The sequence below is a fragment of the Podarcis bocagei genome (genome assembly GCF_964188305.1).
Source record: "Podarcis bocagei genome assembly, chromosome: 2".
Classification (NCBI taxonomy): Eukaryota; Metazoa; Chordata; class Lepidosauria; order Squamata; family Lacertidae; genus Podarcis; species Podarcis bocagei.
The window spans coordinates 60,095,796-60,110,658 of NC_138126.1; the positions used below are offsets into that span (position 1 = coordinate 60,095,796).

Consider the following 14,863-nt stretch of genomic DNA (forward strand, 5'->3'; position numbering starts at 1 on the left):
AATTACAGTGGTACCTCGGGTTAAGAACTTAATTCGTTCTGGAGGTCCATTCTTAACCTGAAACTGTTATTAACCTGAGGTACCACTTTAGCTAATGGGGCTTTCTGCTGCCTCCGTGATGCTGCTGCACAATTTCTGTTCTTATCCTGAAGCAAAGTTCTTAACCCGAGGTACTATTTCTGGGTTAGCGGAGTCTGTAACCTGAAGCGTCTGTAACCTGAAGGGTCTGTAACCCGAGGTACCACCGTATAATGATGCAAGAAAAGAGAAATAGTTACCACTAGACTTAGTAAAAGACACTAAATCTTTTTCCATCCTGGAAAACAGCAATGAACAAATCTGTGTGTTTTTAATACACTAAGGAAACAGAAACCTATAATTATTTGACAGATAAACCTATCATTTAAGGCTGTAATCATATGCACAGTGTACATAGAGTAAGTCCATTGAATATAGTATGATTAAATTTCAAGGATGTATAGCTTGGGCTGTTTATGTCCCTTAAGGCATATATATACTTTAAAAGTTCAGAGGTTTAGCATGGCAACAACACCCTTGAGCACAATCAAAAACATTACTTTGAATGGTACAGGCAATGAAGTCTTTTGGCTACACTAAATAGAAGAAACAGAAGCATTTGACAGTATTAAAAACTGGCTCTACATTATGAGTATACTGTGTGTCAGTGGACAGCTGGAGCTGATTTAAGTAGAGCAGCAATTGCAGCATGTGCACTGGAAAAATTATCTCTGAGCTAACTCCATTGCTGTCACTTGCTGAAGTTTGATACTGCGTCATTGAATTGTGTATCTGTTCATAAAGAAGAAAAATGACAGATTGATGTCAACAGCTGGATTGGGGTCAGAGAAATAAGCAGCCACCAAAAAATAGTAAACTGTACCGGTGAAGACTTTATGAAGGTTTTAAGCTTGGGGCATGAGATAGCTTCCTGTGGTGGAAATAATATTTTTTATGAAGTTGGATAATAGGCTAAAAAGTCATGAGAACCAAAACTAAGAGGGTCTGAGTGTAAGCAAGACGACGAGTATCTTCCAACGCCATTTCTTGATGTTCCTTCCTTGCTTCAAGGGCCATTTCCCGAACTCCTAACACTTTTTCCCTGCAGAGACAAATCTGGGCCACTGCAGTGGATGCCAGTGGCAAACTTTCTTATTCATCTAACTCCCAAAATGGAGCAACATCCCTGATTCACAAAAGGTTGTGTGACAGGAAGCCCTTCTATACAGTCTGTATCAACACCACTCTCCCAAATAAGAGCCTTGTGGAACTTGGTAGCACATTGATTTACATAGTTTGATGCTCAGTTCATTTGCATAGTTCCCAATGGATTAAAAAGTATGCTGCTGATCCGCTACCATCACACTTGCGCGCTGCATTAACTCAAGAACTTTGGTCAGTCCACCTGTACAGCAGTCTGCAAGGGTCTGGAAATATGCTTTCTTCCAAAATCATTGCATTTCTGGTGGCTGCAAGTGACTGGGTTCTAGGTGGGCTGATCTCCAACGGTTTTATAGTTGCAGTGATGGTCACTGAATGGGCTCAATGCAAGAGTCTTGCAACTTGTGAACAACTACTTCTCTCTCTGGGTACGTCCAATATCTTTGCCACTGCCTGTGAGATTGCAGTCATTACTAATTTCTTAATAACCAACTCAAGCAATGGCTTAGTGTTTCAAACATTCTACTTCTTTGCAACCTTTGTCTCATACACCCGATTTTGTTTCACTGCCTGGCTCTGCGTCTTCTATTGCATCAAGATAGTGAACAGCACCCACACCCTCTTCCTTTGGTGCAAGCTGAGGATATCGCAGCTGCTGCCCTGGCTTCTTGTGGGATCCCAAGTCTTTTCGGTTTTTGTTTCCTTGATTACAATCCCACATATTTCTTTTCAGCTCCAGAGCAACATAGCAACCAACACTTCAAATGTGACTCAAGGAAAGAAAGCAACCCAACTTTCCCGTTCTCTGCAAGCCTTTTTTTTAATGACTGCTTCTGGCTGTCCCCTTCTTGTGGTTTTATTGTGCTCCATTGTGATTGTAGCCTCACTCTACACACATGTCTGCAGGATGACAGGTAAAGGAGCCAGTCTTCGAAGCCTCCAAACAAAAGCTCATATCAGGGCAGCTGGGACAGTGCTCTCCCTCCTGATCGTTTACATTTTTTTTTACGTGGCACATTCCATAATTGTACTTGAAAAGATTGAAAGAATCACCTCTGTTTATTCAGTGTGTCTAACAGTGATCCTAATGTACTCCCCTGCACAGGGTGCCATCCTGCTGTTGGCTAATCCCAAGCTCAAGCAGGCAGCTATGCAGATGCTTCCAAAAACATAGCCTTAAATTCACAAGGAAAAACTAGAAGGTGTGTGTGGGGGGGTTGGCTACTAATCAAGAAACGTTTTCCAATGCTGAACAAATCTGTTAATTTTTTGCCTCCTCCTTTCACCCTTATGCAATGCCTAAGCTTCCTATTACAGCATATTCCTACGTTTATGTCGCCCACTTTGCCACAAACCTTCCCCTACCTATTCTGCATAACACAATCTCGCAGCTACAATGATACATGGCATTAAGACCATGGACTCATTTGTACAAGTTAGTATAAATATAATGGATTCTAAAATCTAAATTGTCGCAGTGTCATTTTTGTCTGTTATATTCTATATTGATGACCAAAACCTCTTTGCTTCATTACACAGATACCATATGAGAACATACCTTTGAATGTTTTCCTTGACTCTTCCCTTCCTTCTCTAAATTAATCCTTACTCAAGTACAGAAGCTTTTGCTTAATTTCCCTTTAGGTAAAGGTAAAGGGACCCCTGACAGTTAAGTCCAGTTGCGAACGACTCTTGGGGTTGCGACGCTCATCTTGCTTTACAGGCCGAGGGAGCCGGTATTTGTCCGCAGACAGTTTTTCCGGGTTATGTGGCCAGCATGACTAAGCCGCTTCTGGCGAAACCAGAGCAGTGCACGGAAATGCCGTTTACCTTTCCGCCGGAGTGGTACCTATTAATCTACTTGTACTTTTGGCGTGCTTTCGAACTGCTAGGTTGGTAGGAGCAGGGACCGAGCAACGGGAGCTCATTCTGTCAAAGGGATTCGAACCACCGACCTTCTGAACGGCAAGCCCATGAGGCTCAGTGGTTTAGACCACTTTGCCTACTATTAAATGTTCCTAAGCGGTACAACCCTAACACTTCTGCTCAACCCTAACAATGAGCTCCTTCCTGGTATACCCAAGGCACTAACTGGTTTTCTTGTACCTGGCCATTTTGCATCTCCTGTCATACAAGTTAGATAGAGAAGCTGACCTTTCATTATCTGTATCTGTGTTGTCAGGTATGACATTGTTGTTGGCATTCCGTCAGTGCCAAGAGGCAATGGAGTATTCCTCTGAGGTGGAACACAAACCATTGTGTTAGCAGCACCAAAGTGCAAGCCTGAGTAGTGTGTAGGGAGGTCCTGAGCTGCCCAGACAACAAGACCCTCTCTCAGCCTTGCTGATGTAGTCTAAAGGAATGCAGAGCAATACGTTTGGCACCAGCTTGGCTTCAGGAGTTGCTGGAAGGGGTAGTACCTCTGATGGGGAATACATTGTGCTCCTTCTAGTGTAGTTTGTCCATGTTTGGGCCCCACCCTGCACTCAGCTCTCACTTGTGGCTTCTGGAAGCTGTCAGCATGCAACCAGTGGCGTAGCGTGGGGGGTGCAGGGGGGGCTGGCCGCACCAGGCACAACATCTGGGGGTTAGGGTTAGGGGGCGCAAATCCACGGGTTAGGGGGCGCAAATTACTTGCCTTGCCCCGGGTGCTGACAACCCACGCTACGCCACTGCATGCAACTGTGGCCACATCCTGGTAATGGCTTCGAATAGTTGGCTAAACCAGGTGAGGGAAGTTGATGGGTCTCAAACCCTCAGTGAGTTAGGGACTTCCCCTGCATACGAAGACAGTTATCACAACAGACATGGAAAGAAATGATCATCTAGTACTAATCATAGCAGTGTGTCTACCATTAGGGTTGATCTGTCTCCTGACAAACCAAATGTACTCTGAAATATCACCCAACATTTTTTCCAAGGTAAACCGTGCAAATTAGCCCTGCTTCTGAAAAACATCTGAATCAAACCCAAACACATTACTATCACACATCTCCATATTTAGCATAGATAACTGCATTGATGAGTTGCATCAGTGATGCTATTATTGGTTATTATTTCCTGTATAGAAGCAGTAAAATGTAGGCTGGACAAGGTAACTGTTGGGTTGATTTTTATTTCATTTATTGGATTTATATACCACCCTATACCCACAGGTCTCAGGCCTCTGTAGCTGGTTGACTGACTGAACCCCAAATGCTCACTAATGGTTCCTCATCACCCAAAAAAGAAGTGAGCAGCGGGGTGCCACAGGGTTCTGTCCTAGGTCCACTGTTGTTCAATGTCTTTATAAAAAGATCTAGATGAAGGAATTGAGGGGGTGCTCATCAAATTTACAGGTGACACCAAGCTGGGAGGGATAGCTAATGCCACAAAAAGCAAAATTGGGATTCAGTATGACCTTAACTCACCGAAGAACTGGGCTCAAACTAACACAATGAATTTTAGTAGGGACAAATATAAGGTTCTGCAATTAGGCAGGAATACCAGCTGCACACATATAAGATGAGGAACACCTGGCTTGCCAGTAGTACATGTGAAAAGGATCCAGGGGTCTTAGTAGACCACAAGTGTAACATGAGTCAAGAGTATGATGCAGCAGCAAAAAAAGCTAATGCTCTTCTAGGCTGCATCAGCAGAAGTATGGTGTCCAGATCAAGGGAAGTCAAGAGTACCGCTCTGTTATGACTTGGTCAGATCACACCTGAAGTATTGTTTCCAGTTCTGAGCACAATTTAAGAAGGATGTTGACAAGCTGGAACATGTGCAGAGGAGGGCAACCAAGATGATCAGGGGTCCGGAAACTAAGCCTTATTGGGAACAGTTGAGGGAGCTGGGTATGTTTAGCCTAGAAAAGAGGAGACTGAGAGGTGATATGCTAGCCATCTTCAAATATCTCAACAGCTGTCATATGAAAGATGAAGCAAGCTCCCCCCCCCCCACTCCTGCTCCAGAGGGCAGGACTTGAACCAATGGATTCATATAACAAGAAATAAGACTCTGACTAAACATTCCAACTCTACAATTAATAAGGCAGAACTATTGTACTAGGTAAGTTCCTTACCAGTTAGAGGTGGGTGGAGTTCCCCAGTAAAGTGGCCATGTTGATGACAGGGCAGCTTTCTGCATAGGCTTTGGGCATCTCTGGGAATCAACCAAATAAGTGGCAACAAAGTCACCACGAGAACCTTCCAACTCCACAGCTATCTTCCCCAAAATTGCACTGCACAAAACACAGAAGGGCTACTGAGATGTGGGTAACTTCAAATGAACGATTTGTTGCTATAGGCTTCTCAACAGCCCTTTTGAGTACCTTGCTAGCAATGTTTATGCCTAGTCGGAATGAGTAAGTAATATGAATGACTAGAAATTAGCAATCCTATCTAGTCATCTGCAGGGCAGTCCTTATGACTGATGTATGAGCTTTAGTTCAGAGCCATTTGATTGGATATTGACCTTCCATATTCACTTATACAAAAAAGAGCAGCTATTCGAAAGTATAGACATGTAGAACCATATTGGTCAAATGAATTGTCTGCATTTCCTTCTGTTCTGTTGTTATCTACATCCCAATGGGCAACTGAAGCAGAGAGGTAATGAAAGAATTAGAAGTTTCATAAATCTAAACAAAGGCACTGTCTCAAGCCTGTTTAATCCTCACCAGCAATCACAGGGATGCAAATACAGAAGGGATATATTTACCACTCTGCTATCTCTGGCACACATCTTTGCATTTTCCTTTCTGTAAACAGCTGCAAACAAATTTATGCCTTTAAAGATACTGATGAAAGAAAAACCTATCAGAATTTGACAGATAAACATATCAATTAAAGCAGCAATCAATCCTGTATTGAAGGGTTGGATTAAACAACCCTCTGGGTCCCTTCCAACTCTAAGTTTATTGTTACCAAGTACCTCAGTTCAGCTGGAACTTGTTCTGAGGAATGAGGGTGTCCCTGTGATAAGTCAGGAAAAACCTCTATGGCAGGGATGTCCAACCAGTAGATAGTGATCTACTGATAGATCCCCGGCTGATCCTGGTAGATTGCGGGATCCTTATCGTGTACAAAAAGTCATGGGGGGGAGCCAAAAAACTCTGTGCAGTCCTCCCTTCCCCCAAAAGCTCAACAACTCTGGGGAATTCACCCCCCCCCCACGAATGCTCCTCCTCCCTCCACTGACAATGGGTAGATCACTGCCATTTTTTTTTGTACTGGGAGTAGATCACAGTCTCTTGGGAGTTAGAAATGCCTGCTCTATGGTATAAGCCAGTCCTGGTTTCAGCACTTCTCAACCAGAAGCAGTACGTAGTTTGTTGTTGTGGCTGATCTTCTAAAAACCTAGCGTCATGTCTAATGCAAACAATGCTTATACAGTGGTACCTCGGGTTAAGTACTTAATTCCATCCGGAGGTCCGTTCTTAACCTGAAGCACCACTTTAGCTTATGGGGCCTCCTGCTGCTGCCACACCGCTGGAGCCCAATTTCTGTTCTTATCCTGAAGCAAAGTTATTAACCTGAAGCACTATTTCTGGGTTATCTGAGTCTTTAACCTGAAGCGTACGTAACCTGAAGTGTATGTAACCAGAGGTACCACTGTATGCCCAACACCCAGTGTTGTGTTTTAAGCACCAGGTAAAAACATTTTTATGCACCTGGGTATTTTAGTATTTTTCGTTCTATAGGACGCACATTTCCCCCTCCAAAAATTAAGGGGAAATGTGTGTGCGTCCTATAGAGCGAATGCAGGCTGCGCCGCTAAGCCCAAAGCCAGAACAGGAAGACGGAGCACTGCGGAGCGCTCTGTCTCGCTGCTCTAGCTTGGGGACGGCTGCGCGCAAACCTCTGCAGGGCAGCGGGGTGCCTTCACCCCGCTGTCCTGCAGAAGCTAGCAAGGCTGTTCCCAAGCCAGAACAGCGAGATGGAGGGCTCCGTCTCGCTGCTCTAGCTTGGGGACGGCTGCGCGCAAACCTCTGCAGGGCAGCGGGGCGCTGCGCTCCAAAGGCTTCAGGGATCTTTGAGGCTGGCGGTGGGGGAGAGCAGCGCTTCCCCCCACCGCCAGCCCCACAAGCTCTGGTGAATGTACCTTGAACGCACCTTGTTTTAGAGGGGGAGAACAAGAGAAAAAAAAATTTCCCTGTTCTTCCCCTCCTATGGTCCGGTGCGTCCAATGGAGCGAAAAATACGGTATAACTTAAATAAGGAGGGAGACAATATACAGCCTTGTCGTGCTCTTTTCCCAATTTTGAACCAATCAGTTACTGGTATTCCATATCCAGTTGCTTTTTGTCCCACATAGAGATATCTCAGGAGACAGATGAGCTGATCAGGCACTCCCATTTCTTTAAGAACTTGCCATAGTTTGCTCTGGTCGACACAGTCAAATGCTTTTGCATAGTCAATGAAGCGAAAGTAGATGTTTTTCTGGAACTCTCTAGCTTTTTCCATAATCCAGCACATGTTTGCGATTTGGTCTCTGGTTCCTCTGCCCCTTTGAAATCCAGCTTGCACTTCTGGGTCTTCTCAGTCCACATACTGCTTCAGCCTCCCTTGTAGAATTTTAATCCTTAAACCTGTTCCTCACCTCCACTGATCTTTGGATATACCCCTCTTCAAGTTCTCTCCATCACTTTGTGTTGTTTGCTTCCTGCATCCACATAAGCTCTGCTGTTAGTTTTGGATGGTCCAACCATCACATAGGTTTTTTTTTATTATCTTTATTGAGTTTATAAACAAAGAAAATAATAATCAGAAAGAAAATACAAATAGCAAAGGATTTCCCATAAAGGAAAAAGGTAGCATTTAAGTTTACAAACTGCTCAAATCTATGTTCCTGTTCAATTAATCGTAGCTACCTACACATAATTTAACATGCCTATATACAGTGGAACAAACAGAAATAAAAAGAAATGTGAATACTTCTGTTTAAGTCCGTAATACTCTTCCTGCTGCAACCATTAGATCCAAACATCGTCTTCCTACTTATATCCATTATTTAATTTCGTCATTATTGTTTTTTGTATTAATACCATATGTTGTTACTCATTCTTCTAACGTCAGAAAGCCTCTACTATTGCAGTATCCTTGGAGATATTCTCTCGCCATTTTCCATTCCTTGTCTACCTCCTTTTCTGAGGCTCCTCTCACTGGTTCCATTTTTTCCGCTAACATTAGATATTCTACCAGTTTAGCTTGCCATTCTGTCTTGGTTGGTGGTGTTTCCCTTTTCCGATTCCTGGCGGTGGTGACTGCATACATGAACTGCAGTCTTATTTTGTTTTTAATATCAGATGTCATTATGCCTAAAATAAATAGTTCTGGTTTCTTAGAGAACATAGGTGGTCTTTTAAAACTGTAGGGTCACCATACTAACACTGCTTTATTCTATTGGCCTGAATCGTCCCTGGACACATGACCTGCCCACTTTAGCTTCACGGCCTTTTCCATTACAACCACAACTTTCAGTCTTCCTTGTACCCAATTATTAGTTTTTCGATCTTTTAATGATATTCCTAACATTGAGTCCCGTGGCATGTTGTATTATTCTTAAAATTTTCATGTTTCTTTGTGTGTCCAGTTCTTCATAACACATCACAGCTAATATGCACATACAGTGGTACATCGGGTTACATACGCTTCAGGTTACATACACTTCAGGTTACAGACTCTGCTAACCCAGAAATAGTACCTCAGAACTTTGCTTCAGGATGAGAACAGAAATCGTGTTGCAGCAGCGGGAGGCCCCATTAGCTAAAGTGGTACCTCAGGTTAAGAACAGTTTCAGGTTAAGTTCTTAACCCGAGGTACCACTGTATTGAACACTTTAGCTTTTGAGTCTAAAGAAATATTTTTATTTTTCATTTGATTCTTTGTTCAGTTATTCCAGCATTTCTTGTAGTTCTTGTCGACTTTTCGTTATTACAACACCTGCATATCATAGAAAATTTAGATATCTTCTGTTAACACAGATTCCTTTTTTTTTACCACTCCAGCTTTTAATACACCTTCCAAGCTTAGGTGAGTGTAGTTTAGGTGATAAGCTAACTTATGCCTCTTTTTAAAGGTACTGGGTGGGTCTTTATGTGGAGATGATATGTTGCTGTTGCCTTATTTCCTATTTTCTTGCAATAGCTGGTTATATCTGCTGTCAAATCTGCAGTTTTGTATCACCCACTGTATAGCCCAGGTTTCGATTGTATTGAAGGCTCTCTTTTTTGAAATAGATGAATCCAGCGTAAATAGGGATATTATATCCATTACATTTCCCTAACATTATTTTCATAGTTAATAGATGATCTGCTGTCACCTTAAGTCTACTTAATCCTCAGCGGCAATTACAGGAATGCAAATAAAGAATGGATATAGTTACCACTGTGCTTTATCAGGGACCCATATTTACATTTCACTTTCGGCAAATAGTTGTAAACAAACCTAAGTGCTTTTTAAGCAGGTGTGGTGAACCTCCAGATATTGCTGAATTACACCTCCCATCACCCCTGAACAAAGCTAGTTGGTGGGATCTGTAGCTCAGAAACATCTGGAGGCTATAGGTTTCTCCTTCCTGCACAAAAGAATAAAAAAAGCCTATCGTTATCTGAAAGATAAACACATCAATTACCTAGATGTCTATGTACGCCCACCTAAGAATAAGCCCATATAATGTAATAGGATTAACTTCCAAGTAGACATTCAGTGAATGGTGGGTGATAAAAACTGCCAATAAATAAACTGAGTTGGACTGTGTCTGTTGACTCAGTATGAGTCTAAGATCTTGGCATGGGCAGCATCCTTGAGCACTGTAAATTTCTTTACTCAGGATGACAAGTATTGAGGCCCTTTGGTGAAAACTAAAAAGAAGAAATGAAAGCACCTGATAGTATTAAAAGCTTGTTTCACATTTTGCGTGTCCTACGGGACAGTGCAGGGTTGAGGTTGATTTAAACATCAATAGGTATTCAGCATATTCAGTAAGTTAGCTGAGAACTGGTCACCAAAATTTATGCTTCCGTAGTTCAACTATAGGTAAAGGTAAAGGGACCCCTGACCATTAGGTCCAGTCGTGGCCGACTCTGGGGTTGCGGTGCTCATCTTGCTTTATTAGCCAAGGGAGCCGGCGTACAGCTTCCGGGTCATGTGGCCAGCATGACTAAGCTGCTTTTGGCGAACCAGAGCAGCGCACGGAAACGCCGTTTACCTTCCCACCAGAGCGGTAACTATTTATCTACTTGCACTTTGATGTGCTTTCGAACTGCTAGGTTGGCAGGAGCAGGGATCGAGCAACGGGAGCTCACCCCATCGTGGGGATTCAAACCGCCGACCTTCTGATTGGCAAGTCCTAGACTTGTGGTTTAACCCACAGCGCCACCCGCGTCCCAAATAAGTAGAAATGCTTCTGGTAAAGCTTAAAAAAAGTAAGAGAATGTTTTAACACAGGCCTCTGAGCTAACCCTGCTACTATGACCGTCACATGCTGGTTTCTAGCTGCCTCGTCCATTGTGCATCTTTCCATAAAGAAGAAACAATATTTTGGGGGAGAAAGTGAGGAGATGAGCAGCTAGGAACTAGGAAGGTAAACTGCACTGACAAGGGCTGAACAAGCTTTTGGTTTGGGGCCTGAGAATTTGCTTATGATCTGGGAGCAAATATAAGAATTGGCTGTGAAGTTCCTGGAAACCAAAATGAGGGGGACCTGAGGGTAAGCAAGCCAGCTAACATCTTCCAAATGTGGTTTACAGAGGCAGATTATTCCTTGTTTCAACAGCAGTATTTCCAGCTCCTGTTATTCTTTAAGTGAGCAGTAAAATCCGGGCCACAAAGGGGTTGCCTATGGCTAACTTTCTTAGTCACATATACACCAAATTGAAGCAGCATTCCTGATACATACAAAGTTTTGTGACAGGAAGCCCTTCTATATAGTTAGTATCAACACCACTACCCCAGATGAAAGCATTATGGAAATTGGTAGTTTGACACACAGTTCATTTGCATAGTTCCCAATGCATTAAAAAGCATGTCGCTGATCTGCTACCACACTTGCACTCTCCATTTGAACTCAACAACTTTGGCTGGCAAACGACTACCTATACAGCAATCTGCAAGAACCCGGAAATATGCCTTCTTCCCAAATCATTGCCTTTCTGGTGGTTGTAATCGACATGGCCCTCTGTGGGTTCATCTCCAATAGCTTTATAACTGCAGTGATGGTTGTTGAATGGGCTAAATGCAGGACCCTCGATGCCAAGGAACAACTTCTTCTGTCCATGGGAACGTCCAGTATCTGTGCCGCAGTTTTGTTGATTCCAGTAATAATCATTCACTACTTAAAGTTGGAGTTTAACCACATAATGATGAGAATGATTCATGTCTTTGTAAGCTGTGTCATATTCTTCCGATACTGGCTCCTTGCCTGGTTCTGCGTCTTCTATTGCATCAAGATAGTGAACAGCACCCACTCCCTCTTCCTTTGGTGCAAGCTGAGGATATCACACCTGGTGTCCTGGCTTCTTGCAGTATCTCTAGCTGCCTCCTTGCTCTTTTCTGTCTATGCATTTCATAACATTTCAGTGCAACATCAGAACACCACAACAGCCAACGTAACAAACATGACCCAAGGACACTCATGGATAGAAACTGGCAGTTCTTTACAACTCTTCTTTTTAATTACTGGTTCAAGCTGTCCCCTTCTTGTGACTTTACTTTGCTCCATCATGGTTGTAGCCTCGCTCTGCAGACATATCTGCAATATGACAGGTAAAGGAGCCAGTTTCAGGAGCCGCCAAACAGAAGCTCATATCAAGGCAGCTGGGACAGTGCTCTCCTTCCTGATCATTTATGTCGCTTTTTACATGGCACACCTATTGCTCGTATTTCGATACTTTGAAAAATCAGAACAGAGATTTGGTTCAATAATGTGTTCAGTGGTGCAGCTAATGTGCCCCTCTGCTCACGGTATCCTCCTGGTGTTTGTTAATCCCAAACTCAAGCAGGCAGCTACCCAGATTCTTTCAGGAGCAAAGCCTTAAAAAATATCACAGGTATTTTAAATGTCATAATTGTCATGTAGTTTGCCCTAGGTTGCTTTTTTTGTTGTGTTTGTTTTTTTTAAGGTAAAGAGCTGACACTGAAGGGCATGGGGAAGCTGGACTGGGACTATGGTATGGTGACAGGTGGCTTCAATCTTTTGCTTCCCACAGTTTCCAGCCAGCAAGCAAGCAAACCTCAAATTTAATCTGATCCTCAACAGCTCATCCACCTTAAAGAGAACTTTATCCTAGCACTGGTTGACTGAATGATTCTATTATTATTAATTATTTATTATTTATTATTATTATTATTATTATTATTATTATTATTATTATTATTATTATTATTATTAATTGAATTTATATACCACCCTATACCTGGGGGTCTCAGGGCGGTTCACAGAATAAAATCAAGATATAAAACCACAAAATACCTAATAAAAATAAAACAACAATCCAATAGTGCCCCCCCCCATCATCCTGTGAATCTTGAACACTTTGTAATGGCATTTTAAACATATAATACTCTATCTTTGAAATGATGCATAGGTAACAACACTGGGTCACTGTTTTCAAACTGTGGTTAATGCAAACTCACAACTGTGGACCTTTAGGTTTTCAGACTATTAGGATATCTACAAATTGTTTTTGAAATACAGGGGGGCCACCAGGTGGCACGTTGGAAGATGGCCGACAATAACATCTCTCTGACCCATACGAGGTAATTAAGGGGCTGCTATGGGAAGTATGCAGTCTTCCTACCCCCCCCCAGGAGACGGGGGGCGCTGCCTTGCCAGCGGTGTTCACAATGCACCCCCTGATCTGAGAGATGGGGGCGCCGAACACTTGGCACGAGCCCTCGGTTAAGTCAGATCTTCCTGATGGCATAGTCCATCAGTTTCCTGATGAAACTGATGGACTATGCCGAGTTGGCAAAATTAACTGGGAAAATTCAGAACTAGCAAGACCAGACTTTCCTGAAAGATTGGAAGAAATTTATGATATATTTGGAAGACAATTGTAATCAATTGACATCGCTTGTAGGGTTGCAAAAAGTTTTGTAAGGAGCATTATGTGAATTATTGCGAAAAAGGACTAAGAAGGAGTTTATTTAGGATTTGGATTTTATCGCAATAACTTAAATCTCAATAAAAAGCATTTGAAAAAATAAAAATAAAATAATATGCAAAATCAGAAAGTAAGTTAGAAAACCATTAGTCGAGGTTGATGTAAGTCCTACGCTGTGATAGCCAAAGGTTTGTTATATTGAGATGTTTGGAAAACATGAAAAAGTAGAAGCATAAGGCATTTGTGCGGCTTTCTGTTAGCAATTCTAATGATGTCTGAGCTGCCCTTCAGGGCAAAGCTCAGACATCACTTCATCTTCTGGCTACTCCAGGTGATTGTGGGAGCTTGAACTTAACGAGTTAAGCTTTTCCCATGATGCTACACCATTCTGACGTCATTTTTAGAAGCTCGGGCGGAGCTTGGGCAAAGTTTGCCAGTCCCACTTTGAACTTTGTGGGGAAAAGACGTGGTCTTGGCATGGCTGCTAATAGCCCTGGAAATACCTGAGAAATGTTGGAAATAAATGCTGTATAGAGACAAACGGGACTCTGTGTGTTTGTCTGAGAAGCTGAATCAAGCAGGTGACAGTTTTACACCGCTGTGCGAAGCTCTGCTGGCCGTGACGGTGAGGAGCTGGAGTGGAAGCGTGCTGGGCAGCTAATAAATCGCTAATCGTGGTTCGTAAATCAATTAGCGGGGGTCACGGCAAATAAACAGCACAGGTTATGGGTCATCACCGCTTGTAAAACTGTCGGGAGCTTTGATCTGCGGTGTCGAGCAGAAACGGCAGGAAGTGCAGGCAGAAGCAAACAAGCAAGCGGCAGCTGCAAGACGCAGAGAAGTGCCTGCGTTGCTGTGGAGCCAAGTTGCTGAGAACTGCCAAGAGCTGAGAGCAGCTGAGGTGTCGTTTCTCCACGGAACTAAGGAGCCGGAGGAGCTGGTGCGTTTGTAAGTACAGCTTGGGGCCCCTTGGGAGAACGGAAAGAGATGGCGGACGGCCATGAATCATTCTCCGTACCCTTCGAAAAATTAAACGGCCAAAATTGGGGAGAATGGAGCAGAAAGCTGAAGGCCTGGCTGGTAGCCAAGGGTCTGTGGGACGCGGTCCTAGGGCCTCCACTGCCTCAGCCAGCCGCCGGAGCTGCAGCAGCAGTAATTGCAGATGCGCATGCTTCGCGGAGGAAAAATCAGAAAGCCCTGGGAGCTATAGTGCTCAGTTTGGAGGGTTCACAGTTGCCCCATGTGGAGGGTTTGGAAACTGCGCATGAAGCGTATGCTGCTCTTGAAAGAGTGCACCACAGAACCACGGCTGGTGCTAAAATCCATACCACCAGGCGGTTGTTTGAAATGAAGCTACGTCCAGGTGGGGACATAAGACAACATGTTACAGAGATGCTCTCTGTGTTTAATGAACTGCGGCTGTTGCAGGTGAACTTTACTGATGAATTGAAGGTTTATATTTTGCTAAGCTCTCTGGACAAAAGTTATGACAATTTATGTCTAACTTTGGAATCTATGAATCCGCAAGATCTGACTTTGGCCTACGTCACAGGACGCTTGGCTGACGAACAGGAGAGACGGCTCAGGGAGAGCAAG

At 43.3% G+C, this 14,863-nt stretch overlaps 3 protein-coding genes across 18 annotated transcripts in view; 2 read left to right on the plus strand and 1 right to left on the minus strand.

Annotated features, from left to right (window-relative positions):
* LOC308582584 (acylamino-acid-releasing enzyme-like) overlaps positions 1–14,863 on the minus strand; it is a 61,083-nt gene that overhangs the window by 18,294 nt on the left and 27,926 nt on the right. For 4 of the 16 annotated variants that reach the window (XM_081185857.1, XM_081185850.1, XM_081185856.1 and 1 more), the window contains one exon: positions 5,243–5,401. The exons of 9 other annotated variants lie outside the window; for them this stretch is intronic. In XM_081185857.1, coding sequence (XP_081041983.1) covers positions 5,243–5,401 — 159 coding nt within the window. Of the gene's footprint in view, positions 1–3,578; positions 3,693–3,847; positions 5,027–5,242; positions 5,402–14,863 lie in introns of those variants that run through there. 3 more of the 16 variants (XR_014005744.1, XM_081185860.1, XR_014005748.1) reach the window with 2 other exon arrangements.
* LOC308582602 (taste receptor type 2 member 1-like) lies at positions 279–3,015 on the plus strand. Its single transcript, XM_081185909.1, has one exon. It carries the CDS (start codon positions 1,454–1,456, stop codon positions 2,351–2,353), a length of 900 nt encoding a protein of 299 aa, XP_081042035.1. The 5' UTR covers positions 279–1,453; the 3' UTR covers positions 2,354–3,015.
* LOC308582601 (taste receptor type 2 member 7-like) lies at positions 10,369–12,468 on the plus strand. Its single transcript, XM_081185908.1, has one exon. It carries the CDS (start codon positions 11,288–11,290, stop codon positions 12,197–12,199), a length of 912 nt encoding a protein of 303 aa, XP_081042034.1. The 5' UTR covers positions 10,369–11,287; the 3' UTR covers positions 12,200–12,468.

Excerpts from the sequence above, each read along its gene's own strand:
- LOC308582602 (XM_081185909.1), top strand. The coding sequence starts at position 1,454 with ATGCTTTCTTCCAAAATCATTGCATTTCTGGTGGCTGCAAGTGACTGG.
- LOC308582601 (XM_081185908.1), top strand. The coding sequence starts at position 11,288 with ATGCCTTCTTCCCAAATCATTGCCTTTCTGGTGGTTGTAATCGACATG.